Source organism: Brienomyrus brachyistius, chromosome 4 (assembly GCF_023856365.1).
Source record: "Brienomyrus brachyistius isolate T26 chromosome 4, BBRACH_0.4, whole genome shotgun sequence".
Taxonomy (NCBI): domain Eukaryota; kingdom Metazoa; phylum Chordata; class Actinopteri; order Osteoglossiformes; family Mormyridae; genus Brienomyrus; species Brienomyrus brachyistius.
The window spans coordinates 4,511,785-4,526,097 of NC_064536.1; the positions used below are offsets into that span (position 1 = coordinate 4,511,785).

Sequence of the window (14,313 nt, forward strand, 5' to 3'; positions counted from 1 at the left end):
ACCACAATTGTCTGTGTCTTAACAGCACCCAGGAAACCTTTCATTAGCGTATAAAACGGCTGATATAGTGCAACTTTAATATTTTTTTTTTTACTAGATTTCGCCATCTAGTGGCGCTACCCAGAAAACACTGTGTAGAATGAAGCTGCGCTACAGTCTCAATTGGTCCCTAATAAATCCCACAAACGTGGTAATGGGTTGTGGAGAGGAGTGTTTTCCGAGGAATTACACGGCATTCTCCAGCTTTTGATGCACCCATTAAAACTGATCAAATGTAATCTTATAGCGTCAATAGATCATCATCGACTAGTTGACGGATTGCGCAAAGTTCCGTGTCTTTTTCATTTTCCCCGGCTGTTAGTCATTGAGATTTGCAATCTGGTTACTAGTCATGTATAAGCACATACTTGTAGATCATTAAACCGTCTCATCGCTTTTCTTATGAATTCATCTTATGAAACGGCTTGTGTAAACCTATTTGGAAAACGGCGTATGGACACATGGCCCAATAATGACATATACATAAATAAATATGACATAGAATTAAGGGCTCATCAGGCTGCGCTGTGACAGGTTAAGTCCAGTGACTTTTTTCTTGGGTCATCCTATGTCCTCCAACATTTTTCTGGTCACGTGTTAACCCTAAATTTCCCCTACGGTGTGGATGTGTGAGTTGCTCCCGAAGCGCTATTAGCGGTACATGCTATTTGTTTTTGCAGGACGGGTTATTTTCATAGAGATCAATGTAACAATGTAACTCGGTATATAAGACCATTAAAAATACGTTGGGAGGATTTTTAAAACACACGTGTTGGTTTGTAATACGTCTGGGGCCTGTTTCACAAAGCAGGATTTCTTGCTTAGCCGGATAACTTATCGGATTTAAGGTGAACGAAGATCCTTTAGCCCAGTTAAAGTGGGGTCCCGTAAATCGGACGTTAAGTCGAGGCCGCTAATGCGAAAACTACAGTATTGACCTCGGGGATGGATATTTACCTATAGTGTATTCATTTAAATGTTCCTGTTTCAGAAATATATGTTGTTATATGCGCCGGTGAAATGATCCGTGGAAATGTTAAGCAGCCAAAGACAAAGGGATGAGCATCATTAAACCGCCAACTATCTGGATTATAGCATCCCCTCCATGGCGTTTCTCATACCAGTCATAACTATTAAAACAGATCTCCCACTCCCCTTCATTTCTCCCAACAATAGACACCTGTCTTCTTCACACATAGACAGCATTGTCCAGCTCCCGGGATCCAACTTGTCAAGCGGCACAAGAGGGACTTTTTCATGGCGGGCCAGGACTACGCGGGTCCTCTCGCCTCCACCCCCATAATAACAGCGGCTGTCCTGGGACACCCAACGACCCCATGAAAAGCCAACTGTCTGGGTGACCTGGTCAGAAAGACCCCGGTCTGGTTGAATGGCACGGTAAATTTGCCAGTATGAATATGCGGCTTTGTGCACGCAGGGGACAGCAATATTGATGGGTACCAGGGGTCTGCAGCGCTCGTCGGGGACACCTGGGAGGTAGGAGGGGGAGAGTCAATGGAAACAAGGAGGTTTTGTAGCAATAGCACCACCCACCTTAAATATATTGCACTGTAATCACCACTATACACTAAAGATGGGCATCTTTTCATATGGAAGAAAAGTGGAAGTTATGATAGAAGTTTTACTGTAGCACCTGTTTTTTTGGTGAGAAACCACCTCTGGCCCGGAAATAAACACTGTAATTACGTCGTTGTCATGTGACTTCCCGGATTTGAAGTTACTTTACAAATCCGTTACTAGTGAGTTAGCGTTCAAAGATATATTTAACTAGGGCCTACAGGCCTACTGTTTCTATGTTGGCAGCATGGTTGCCTTGTTAGAAAAGATGCATCTGCTAGGACCTAAGAAATTGTTTGGCTATTAATGTTGAATTGATGTTATAGAGGCGCAGAGAAACACGGATTTGAGTCATTTCTGCAATTTGAAACTGGCCCTTCAAAAATTTAAGGTATCAGCATTTAGCCAAAAATAACTTTGGGGGGGAGGGGGGGGGGACAAATAAGCAGCCTTTACAATTGTAATCCATTTAATGTTAAAAAAAAAATGCATATTCGACTGAACACGCCACATTTTTGAATTATTAATTACACCGAAGGAAGGATTACGATATATGATTTTTTTTTAAAAATGGTTAACCAGTCTGCAATCAAGCGTTCAATGTGCATGGATTTTCTAATGTACCGGTAGTACTAGAAATTCTACTTGCATATGATGCCTGAAGCTTCAGATCCAATCATGCCACTGGCTTATGTTCCTGGAGATGTGACCAGTTAATGAAATTTATTTTATTCACTTTTGGTATTTTTGCCAATTGCGGGGTTTGCGAAAGCGGGAGTTTGAGAGCTCCTGGCATTTTTAATCTCATCCTAACAGTTACAATGTGTTGCTCTATGTGTTCAGTGCTCATCAAGTTGTCACGGAGTGATATTTGAGCCCCGTGACTCCGAGGGATGTAATAAACCCTGCAGAAGGTGACTGACAAGTCCGCGTATCAGCTGGGTGACAGTGGTTTCTTTATTGCAGCCCTCAAGAATGAGTATATGACAAATCTGTCTGTCATCAAGTCTGGTATCAGTCTGGAGTGCTGAAGATCACTTGTAATTATCTTTAAAATACATGAAATGATCCACTTTTGTGTGCTTATATTGCTTTTATTTAATATAGCTCGGTTTTCATAGCCTCCAGTGCAATAAGGGTTAATGACAGGTAAACCAAAATGAGTTCAGCGTTTATATGGTTCAAATGCATATGACTTGACACTCATCTTTCCTACATGCTGCAGCTGTTATATACACTCTTGTTTATTGCTGTATTGTTCTGGGTGGGACAGGAACCAAAACCATCTCACATGAGGCATGAAGGAAGAATTGAGGACCTTATTTGGGAATGGCAGTGAAGATGGGATAGGGGGCATCAGTGGATGGGATAGGAAACAAAAGTCTTCCAGTGATTCCAGTCTTCCAGTGACTATGATAGCTTAATGGGTACCACCGGGTTTGGGGGTTCAAATTTGCCCCAGCTCCAAGTTTACGTCTTTCTTTTTGAGGTGCACCTTACGATAGCTATGTGGAGTTTCTTTGTGTTGTGTGGTGTTTCCCCAGTTACTCCAGTATGTAGATAGTTGGCCCATCGCATGTGACTGTACCAGTGTGTGCATGTATGTGCCCTGAGAAGAATCGATGTCCTGCCCTAGGTCCATAGGACCTTACGCCTAGAGATGGTCTCCAGGCCGTCCCACGACCTTGACCTTGATAAGTTTTTAGAAAATGGATGGATGTATGGAAAAATACTTTTCAGGCACTAGGGTGGCTCAGTCTGCGGTACCTGGACGTTCAAGTTCTGCCCCTGACCTTTTTGTATGTGGAGTTTGCATGCTTTTCTAGTCCTGTGTTTTTTTCTCTCAGTCCACAAACATGCAGTTACTATCATCTCTAAATTATCTGTACCATCCTTGTACAATCGTGAATCCATTGCGCTTTTCAGTCAAAACAATATTTATTTTTAAACGTTCTGTTTTATAATACATGTATTTTAAATGAACTGTACGCATACAATCCAAAGTAGGCTTACTTATCTGGATTTTTCCTGGTACAAATATAACACTAGATTTATGTATGCTTCTGGATTACTCTAATAATATATTGAAAACGGATATGAAATGGACACATCCCTGTCGTATTCAGCTCTAATGTCACCGTGCTTTTTTTCCTTTAAAAAACCAGCTACGGGATGTTTGCGTCTTGTGACGTGTGCGGACGCTGCTCGTGCTTGCAGTGCGAAGCCCCACCCACCGGCGCGGTTCCGCGAGCGCAGCGCACACCCACGAGCCGAGCGCTTCAGCGACGTGGCCTTTAAGCCGCCATCTTGTGGAAACGCCTTGAGGAGGAAGCGACGACCCTGTCGGCGTAGCTTTTGGTGAGGCGTTTTCGGCACGTTTCTCGTTAAAGATTTCGGCTTAAGTAATTAACTAAGCGAAATATATCATACGCCTGCCGAGGTAACGAGGTGAAAATAACCGCGTGGTCGATTCTGGGATTTCTTCTTAAAAGGTAAACAAGTAGTTGTGCTAGTCGGCTTAGCTTGTCGGCTACATGCGCTGAGCAAGAAGCGCACACGGTGGATGTTGGTTAGGTTTTTTTGGAATAAAATATATATGTGAACAGGTCTGAAGTAACAAATAGGCGGATATATTGTATTTTTGGTCTTCAGTCGTGATTAGCAGCAGATATGTGTAAGAGAAGCCGCTTAGCCGGCTATCCAGTTAGCCTTCTTAGGGGACCTTTGATTATGGGGGGCGATCTCCGCAGTTATGTTCCTTTGTCATTCTGGCAAGCTGACGACGTGCCCCCCCCCCCCCTCCATCCGGACTTGTCCACAGCTAGCTAGTGACCCCCCAGTCGTAGATGTTCGCTGGTTAACGTTAAGGCAGATGTTAACTAAAGGTTTCACGGTTGCGGCCTGGCGAGGTTTAGCTACCTTAGATTAAACTCGCAGGCTGTTCGTTGCGGGGGTGCTTGGCTAAACGTATTCATTGTGAATATGTTAGTGCGTCGATGTGTTTTATATGTTTTAACATTTGTATTTCCAACTAGCTTATGAACGGTTTCTGTGCTTGTTCAGTATTCCCTTACAGGTTATCGGCCAGTTAATCGTACGGCATCAACAAAAACAAGTACTTTGCTGTCCAGTTCATGATATGGGATTCTCTTTGCAAACTAAACTAAGTTTTAGCTGTTTTTCCCCGTTCCAGCTTAATCAAGTTTAAGAAACGTAACTAATTTTATTATAGTTATATCGACAAGGAAATATAACAACAGGCCAAATACCACACAATACAGTCACAGACAACAGTCTTAATTGCAAATCAGTAATTTGGGTGACCTTTCAGATGTCAGATGCTCAGCTTTGGTTGACTTGACGGTTCTGGTCAATTCTATGTGCGCTGTATTTTAACTAAGAATTTAAGCATATTCTGGTCTAGTATTTTTTTAGGCTTTGATGCGAACATTTGATTTGTGTCTTTATATACGATAAAGGTTTTTAATCAAGAATATTTATAACATTTGACTGGCACAAAATGATGAACTTCCTTTCATTCAGCCATTGGGATAGTTTAAATTTCTGTCTCGTGAAACTGGTCACAGGGAAGAAAACCGTCTTGGTGCTCAGGTGACGTTTCTATAATGACTGACTTGTTGCTTGAGAACTATGGAGCGCTGGTTATCAGTCATCTGTTAACACAGAGTGTGGTAGTGTTCTCGTAGGATAAGATTTGCGGCCTATCAGTGATAATCCTCATGTTTTATGAAGTCATTGTGCAATGCATGGAGGGTGTAAGGTCATACATCCTTATCCCGTATGTACAAGCACTGCATATGAAGGTTGAACTGTGAGTCACTTTAAAAAAATTCCTGCAAGTTTGCTGGAGCAGTGTAAGGGGGGCTCAGGCGGGCACGATGAAGTCAGCATTGTCACAGCTTATAACTTGGAAATAATACACCATATGTCCATGTGCTTAGTCAATATTTACGCTTCAGACAGGTCGTATGGTACTAAGTGTTTTTTCGTCTTGTGACTCTGTATTTCTATAATGCCACAGATGAGAATGTTTATCAGATCTTTTGCATTGTCCTTTTCAATTTTGAAAACTACCCATCCTGTTAAATGTGTTTTTTTTTATATTAAAATATGTTGTAGTGGGCTCACAGACAAACATATTGTTTTATTTTTGATAACTTGGAATGTGTAGGTTGCTAATGGCTTATCGTAGCAGATCTTAGAAGGGATATCTTTCATATAGAGGAATGGTTTGTAGTTTCTTTCGTTGTCATAGGTTTCTAGCTCCATTAGATGTTGAGAAACAAAACATTGTCCTGCTCTTTTACCCCAGGTTGAAATAAATATTTTACTCGGCCTTCTCTCACCATTTTTTTTTCCAGATCACTGTTTGTATCTTGTCAAACATGGGAAATATATTTGCAAATTTATTCAAAGGCCTCTTTGGCAAAAAGGAAATGCGAATCCTGATGGTGGGTCTTGATGCTGCTGGAAAAACTACTATTCTTTACAAACTTAAGCTTGGGGAAATTGTAACCACCATTCCGACTATAGGTAAGCAGTTACCTTAGGCTGCTTTGTCACTGTTGTGCTTGTCAAACTCTTGTCTCCACCCAGTCTGTGATCTCTTCAGCAGGTGTTTATTTTGCTTAATTTTGATGACTTATTTTAAATCTAATTAAATTATCTGAAATTTCAATGTCAGGTAAAGCTCTGAATACTATAGGCATGAACCTGCTGAGGATGGGGGAGAGGTTGTGTAAAAATGAACTGATTTGCTTGTATGTTGTGCGTGTTCAAATTCTGTGTATGTACATAGAGGTGATGCTTGTTTCTGTGGGCCATACCAAGTGTTTTGTATGCTGGTGTGCCCTGCCTTATGGACCGTCTCTTTCGCATTGCTCAAGGTTTTAACGTTGAGACAGTGGAGTACAAGAATATAAGTTTCACAGTGTGGGATGTTGGTGGCCAGGATAAGATTCGACCTCTGTGGCGCCATTACTTCCAGAACACACAGGGTAAGTTCTGCACCGGCATCCGGAGAGAGCCGTTCGGCTGGTTGTTCCTTGGCTGGAGTCACTGTAGCTTCTGAGTGAGTAATTTGATGAGCTGGACTTTTGCCAGTAGCCTGAAGGAGAATGGCAAAAGGCTCGAATGTAGAATAACCAGACTTATAATCAAACCAGAATTCAAGTTTCTAAATCTGAAATGACCCAGGCTGAACCATATCATTGTTATTCTGCAGATGTAAAGTAGCAAAAGTCTTGTAATAGATGTACAGTTTTATTCATTTAAAATGTACTTTTATAGTGTATGAAGCCTCCCATCCCGACACTAACATTTGACAGCCATGCTACTGGCTCCAAGTTCAAATATGTTCCTTGTTTGTTTTGGTAACTTATTACTTAAGTGTGTGGGTGGGGCAGTCAATTATGGAGCAGGATACAGTAATAACCAGTATCATAGCAACAACCTGTATACTACTACTGTCTGCCCCTTGTTATACCCTGGTTAGTGGTGTGCATGCAGTGCAGTGACTCAGCATCGGCCGTTTTTGAGGTGTCATTGAGCATGCCATCCCCTACCCCCGCAGGTCTTATCTTTGTCGTGGACAGCAATGACAGAGAGCGAGTGAACGAGGCCAGGGAGGAGCTCATGCGGATGCTGGCTGAAGATGAGCTGAGAGATGCCGTTCTATTAGTATTTGCTAACAAACAGGTACCGTGCCTTTGTCCCAATGCAGCACAGTTCTCCTTTTTCCTGATTCACCATGTCTAATTCCCCCCCCCCTCTCTGTTTCAGGACCTCCCAAATGCCATGAATGCTGCCGAGATCACCGACAAGCTGGGACTGCATTCTCTGCGTCACAGGAACTGGTATATCCAGGCCACCTGTGCCACCAGTGGTGATGGGCTCTATGAAGGACTGGACTGGTTGTCCAATCAGCTCCGAAACCAGAAATAGCTCCCTCCTCCGACCTGCCCCCTCTCCTCTGCATCTTCTCCTCACTCTTGCTTTACTTCTCTGATGTTGCAAACTGCGCTACTTTGTGGTATCGAATGCCGGAAGCTGTCCTCATTTCATCTCTCGTCAATATAAATTATGAGCCACTCGTTTTTGTTTTGTTTTTTTTTGTTTTTTTGCAAGCTTTGGAAGTCAGGATTCTTATTTAATGTAAATAGTCTTTTCTAGTGAGGCTGCTTCTGGCACTCTTATGCAATATGTACTCTGCCTTTCCGTTCATGTTCCTGCTGTACTCTTGGACAGACCTGCATTGTATGTAGTCCTGGAAAGGGATAGAAGCAGCCCGCCGATGCTCTCTTAAACATCCACGTGGTCGCTGTATTGGCCAGCCTTTCCACGTTATTTTGAGTACACTGAAACATTTTCCCCTCTTATTTTTGGTTGGGTGCCCGGTACCACAGTGAAACGGCACATCCTTGTAAAACACTGAAAGAAATGGAAGAACTCGGAGGCGGGCGATGAACCACTCGTAGCAATGGTTACCCTTCATGAAAGTATGTCCTGGCTTTGGTGATCTTACCAGACAAAGCATGAATCTGCTTAGTGCGCCCTGTGTTAATAGTATGTTACGCTGTTATGTTTCTCGATTAAATGCATCCAAGTCAACTTTATAAAAAAAAAAAAACAAAAAGTGACAACCTGCAACACGAATTGTCATTTTTCTTACATTAGAGGCACTTTGAAAGTACCTATTAAAGCTCCCCAAGCTTCTGAAAAGGATAACGATGCATGTGAGGAATGTTCTGATCCTGGACCTTCCTGGCTGCCTGCTGTGTGCCAGCAAGCCAGTCGGTAGTCTGTTTTCACCTGTGCCCTAATCTTATTGATATATATATAATGCATTTTAGTTAATCTTTATTGAATTGTAGGTTTTTACTCTAGTTCCTTCAAATGGTTCTCTTTCTGAACTGTTCTATCGCTGTTCCTAGCTCGGTGGTGGGGTTCCTTTCCCAGCATGTCTCTCTGGCCTTTTGTTGCTGCCGTTCCTCTTGCTGCAGTGTTATTTTGAAAGCACTACTGCAAACAGTTTGTCACCTTGAGGGTGCCCCTCTGTTCAGATCTGCAAAGAAACTCGCCCCAGCGAGCACGTCTGAGGCCATTTCCTTCTTAGTGTTCTGCAAAAAGAAACAACAAAAAGTGTGGCAGTTGCCAAGCATTTGTACTGCAGCAAGAACATATATTTTTTTTTATGTACTGGAAATCAACATATAATTGCCTCAATCCCCCAAGCACACACCCCCCCCCCCTTTTTTTTTTTAAGTCTTGATTGATTTGTGTCTGGAAAGGCACCAGTATGTGGGATTCCCAAAGCAGACTCTCATGGTGTGATTTACATTTTTTATGTAAACATATTTTGAATCATTTTAAAAGAAAAGCACTGTAATTAAAGCGTAGAATGAAGGTTTTCTCTCGTCTTTGTTTTCGTTTCCCTCCATCTCGTCTCCCCCCCCTTAACGCAGCTCCGGACCGAAGCTGTAAAATGAATGTAGTCGAAGCCATACAGCGTATATTTTGGGTGTTAAATTGGGGTTAACAGACTCGGCTTGGTCTTCAGCTTGGATCTGTCCGTTTTGATTAAATTAGCACGGGTATGACCGATTTCCTGTGCCTGTCTCGCCTTTTAAACTTGTGGCCTGCTCGTACTATATGGAAACAAGAACCTTCTATTAAGTTGTCATAGTGGCTTTCAGCTCCATGCATATGTGTTGTCATGTGATGAAGCCTGCACACCTGCATATAGATAAATGCCTGGCTAGACATTGCAAATCCATTGCCTGATGACCTTAAAAATCTTACTATACTGTTGTTCCGTTGCATGTGAGGTCTGTGCTGGCACAGCCGGTTGGCAGGTGGCTGCTTTTTCAAATCAACCTCAGTCAAATCCCCTTTGCCATGCTGTAAGAGGACGCCCTTGTGCGCGGGCGAGAAAAAAGCTCTCGGCATGGCTAGTTCTTTTACCTACTGGCTCCGCAACCTGTGTTTATTCAGCTGACGCCACATTACCCAGTTTCCTGTGGTCTTAATGTGGTCATTCCGGTTCCTACCTCTTTCACCGGCTTCCTCATTCTGAAACAACTAGTGATTTATACCCTTTGTGATAAACAATACATGTCATATTTAAGGGGGGCTTAGATTGTGCTGCCTGTAAAAGCTGAAGCGAACGTTAGCGAATACAGCCAATCGGTTACCAGCATGGGAGGGGGGGATAAGCTATTATTATACAAACTCTGCCTGTGCACACAGAGCTGTGTGCTTGGCTGCATTGGCATCAGCTTCACACCTTCCCCGCCCGCCTTTGCGTTCACGCCGTAGTGATGAACATGCAGGACTCTGAGTCATAGTAAGCGCCAGACAAAGGTGGGGGCGAGGGGGGTCTTGCCAGACACCTGACACTGGTCTATCAGTTTCTGTCAGCGGTAGACAGGTCCCTAACTGTCATGCAGCAATGCGGTATCTAAACTTCGGTCTGCCGACGGACAAAGACTCATCTCAGCTCTTCCCACCCGCGATTGAAAAGGTCAGGTAAAGGGTCTTATTTCATGAGAAGCCCCATACTTCAAATAAAAGGCTGTCTGCATATGTGTATAAGAGAGCAATTACCAAGTGCCATAAAACACGATAATTTCAGTTAATTACATTCTCGATGGCCTTTAACATGCTGTATAAGCTTTGCCAGAAAGTACTTAAGAAGGAAGTGAGCGTGCCTTTGATCTGTACGAAAGGCCCCAGAGGATTGATTCACAGGCATTACATCCACGCTGCTGGTGCGTGGAGCTGAAGAGCAGGACAGGAGCAGGAAGGACATGCCCGTAAGTAAAAATGTGGAAAAACTCCAGCAGCATCAAAGTCCCGTAGTGGAGCAAGTGAATGCAACAAAACTCATAGCTACCCTGAACACATCCCACATGAACTCTTACAAACTGGTTTGCAATTGTAGGTTGATATTTCTACTGATACTTTTCAGCTGCGTGTGCAAAATTCACAGGAAGCTAGATGCACTCTATTCAATGACAGGCAATAGCGTTTCCTCAATGTGTCTGTTCAATCAGGAACATATGTTTGAGATTTAAATGTGAGATTTATATTTATGGTGTTTTTTTCACTCTCACTAGACTTTCCTGAAGCTCTGGCTTCACTATTGTCATGCATGGGAGCAGTCTAGTCAGTCCCAATCCACATCGAGACGAGGCTATTGGTCGACAAGCTCTCTGGGCATCTCATGTTGATTGGTAGGTTTCTGTTCATCCATTTTCGCCCATCAGCTGAATGACGTAATGACATCTCAGATCAAAGCCTATTTTAATTTCCGTTTGGTTTGATTTCAGATTGTTGCAGGACAAATTTACAACTGAGGGCATACCCCCCAATATTTAATTTGGCTTCACTCATCTCCCGCCCTCATTAAATAGACCTTTGCATTTAAATTCTTAATGTGTCCCCCCACAATATTAAACTTTCTCTTACATGCTTGTCTGCAGGTTATGTCTCACGTCTACCAATACTGTATTGTACAATCTCATTCCCATATGTAATGATCATTGCTGCTGCTTGCTCTTCATGTGTATCACTTGTCTTTAATTTAATCCATATATGGCTTGTATACTGTATATTTTCTGTAAATTATTTGTTCATTGTCTGTACTGTATATTGTCTAACCTGAGAGACACCATTGACCAGAACCAAATTCGGTAAAACTTTACTTGACAGGGCACAAATACTTAGTAATAATTCAGTGAAGTACAAATAATGAACAATATGAACAAATATAGTAACTACTTGAAATAAAAGATGCGTCACAATAAATGAACATGAGATCGGTATTTCACTTGTTGTTTACAACTTGTTCCTTCTATAGTTCCTTCAGTGGTTCACAAAGAATTACAGAATTAACACATACAGTAACAAATATAGTAACTGCTTGAGAAAAAAACATGCATCACGATGTATTAATGATGAATTAACATTAAATCAGTATGTAACTAAGACTTAGTTTGTGTTTAAGTAATAGCATAATACTATATTGTTATAGTGCCCCGTCAAGTAAAGTGTTACCCCAAATCCCATGAGTGATTTAACATAATTTGCCAGTATATCTGATTCTGATTGTGATTCTGATAAATCCCTTGACGTGGATTTATAAAAGTACTGGAGAGGCCTTTGTTTACATCAGGAGTTATTATGCAGAGAAAACTACACATAATACACAAGTAACAATAGCAGTGCAGTGGAACTGGAGTTAGATTTGCTCACAATCCACATTAAAGGTCACAAAAATGTAACCCGTTCCTGCCACTGCCGCATGTCATGGTGTAGTTAGCAACAAGCGTCTGGCCCTGATTCCCAGCCCTTTGTTCTGTGGCATTAATGCCTGGAGGACTGTGGGCTTCTAAAGCCCTTGATTGAGTCTATGTCTCCTGGCCCATTCATATGCACCAATTTCACCCTCTATAAAACCCGCTTCCTCGCGTCTTTCCCACCGCAGCACACACGCTTGCACCTAGGTGACGCAGGCGCGCACCGGCCCTGAAAACGACCCCCCAGACGTAACGACTCCCAGACTCCACTTTCCTGTTCCCCCAGGGCGCGTGGGCAAAATTAAGTCCACTGAAGGGAGAGGAGAGGCGATCAGAGGGCGTTTCAGGAGTGGAGGACCAGAATACGTACCTATGCAGGAAACGTACCCAGGATTCAGCACTGAAATGCCGACAGCAATTTCATATTTACCATGTGCATGTAGGAACATCCACAGTCAGGACCGTGAAGAGACGTCCTCTTCCCAAGCTGCAGAGTGATGTGAGCAGGGCAAACACATCGTAAGTGTAAAGAGCAAGGGACTGGATTTGTGGGGGGGAAAATGAAACACAAGAAACAGAGGTTCTGGAATTTGCCATCGAAATGGAATCTTGGTTCCTGGAGGTCAGAAAATGGAACAGACCAGTACATGTGGGGAACTGGGGGAGGGGGGGGGCATATCAATACAAATAAAGCCAGTCGTCAGACTCCAGTGACTGGCTACAAACTGCCCTCCCCCAAAGTGTAATTTTGTGATTTTGACTTTAATGACCCATAAAGCATGTGCATACAAGATTAACTGGTTTTTTTTCGTAATCCTGTTTTCAAGTCGAACTGCAAATTTGCTTCTCTTTTAACACTGAGCATAAGCTTTGTCTTGCTATACATGACAAACCTTGCAAATTTTTGTGTGACGCTGAAGGCTTTAAGCATTCTTGTGAGTTTTATACGATGATTTTTTTTAAACAATCTGACGAGCGATGCTTGGATCAAGAAAGTTAAATTTTATTTTTCACTCGATGTGACATCAGCTCATATTTGTCTCCGTAGACTTTAGTAAAGGCAGTAGGTTCAATAACTAGCCCGGTCAGGCTTATATGCCTTTCATTAAGGCCGTGATTTTATGAAGCCATCCAAACAAATCAGCTATTAATCAGCTTCTGCCTTGTAATTATGGTTCTTTTCCCCATACATCTCACCTTCGGACTGAAATTATAAAGTAGATTTTTTTTTTGTGTCAGGTCTCTTGATTGGTAGAATCTTGTAAGATGAACTTTGGCCTTCAGGCTATTATCCATCTACACGAAACGTTCTGTAATTATCTCGTCTTGGGCCGCTCGCCCCGGTATCCTGGTCCCAGAAATGATGGCTTTGTTAAAGCCGAAAGCAATGTGTTAACCACTCAGGACCATCCCACCAGCTCGCGGGGATGGACAGTGTGTGCAGTTCGTAACCAACAGGGTTAGGGTCAGCACCCGGCAGGGGTGTTAACACGTGCCTTGAGAGTAAATTGTTTTTGTAATAATTATTTATGATGTTACATTCAGTGCTTAGGTTGGTGCTGGGGATTCGCAATTATTGCGCAGAAGCTCATTAGAATCTCATTAGATTAATTGATAAAAGAGGGCAAAATATCCGTAACTTTATATTCTTGGTAACATAACAGTAAGTTACATACTTCTTTGCAGCATGGTTACACATTAAATCACAGTATTACATAATTCTAATACTATTTCTTATCTTTATTTAAAATCAACTCTTTGGTTGGCCGAACAAACACAGCCGTGAAAGTTAATTCTGAGAACGCTATCGCAGTTGGAGTTCGAGTCGTTTCACATAACCCTGCCCAGGTTACTTAACAACGAATTCAGGCTGGGTAGGAAATGGCTCACATGTGGGTGCGGAAGCCGATGGGGAGGCCAGCCTTCCTGGGCTTCAGCGCCTGGAATCGATACCCATGGGGCTAGCGAGTTGTTTTGAGTTTAGGCTCATTCCTAGAGACCTAGTTTAGGCTCATTCCTAGAGACCTAGTTCACAAGAATGATGCCCCTAAAATTTTCTGCTGCTGCCAATAGGGGAAAAAATCTGTTGGGGCGTGGTCTTTGGTTTCTTATTTATTCCTTATGTTTGATAACTACTATTTACAAATGGTATGACTTCATAGTTTTCCTGCATAGTTTTTTTATAAGTAACTCAGGGTTAGGCCAGTGCTAAACATCCGTGGGTTGAACTCTCTGCCTCACCTCCCCTGCCCCCCAATCACTCATGCCCCCCCCCCCCCTCCCATGGTGCATTGTGTTCCAGCGTGACTCCAGAGGCCTGAGGTCTTGGTGTTTTTTCTGCCCCCTCCCCCAGCCACCACCTCTCTGTGGGTCTGTC

General features: G+C 42.7%; 1 protein-coding gene across 2 annotated transcripts; it reads left to right on the forward strand.

The window, feature by feature from the left end:
• Positions 1–3,818: 3,818 nt before the first annotated feature.
• Positions 3,819–8,272, forward strand: arf1 (ADP-ribosylation factor 1). 2 transcript variants are annotated; one of them, XM_049010914.1, is made up of 5 exons: positions 3,819–3,975; positions 6,000–6,171; positions 6,525–6,635; positions 7,211–7,335; positions 7,420–8,272. In XM_049010914.1, the coding sequence occupies exons 2-5, from the start codon at positions 6,024–6,026 to the stop codon at positions 7,579–7,581; spliced, it is 546 nt and encodes a 181-aa protein (XP_048866871.1). In that variant the 5' UTR covers positions 3,819–3,975; positions 6,000–6,023; the 3' UTR covers positions 7,582–8,272. The 2 variants fall into 2 exon arrangements, with proteins under 2 accessions (XP_048866871.1, XP_048866870.1); XM_049010913.1 differs by having other exon boundaries at positions 3,910–4,109.
• Positions 8,273–14,313: the final 6,041 nt, after the last annotated feature.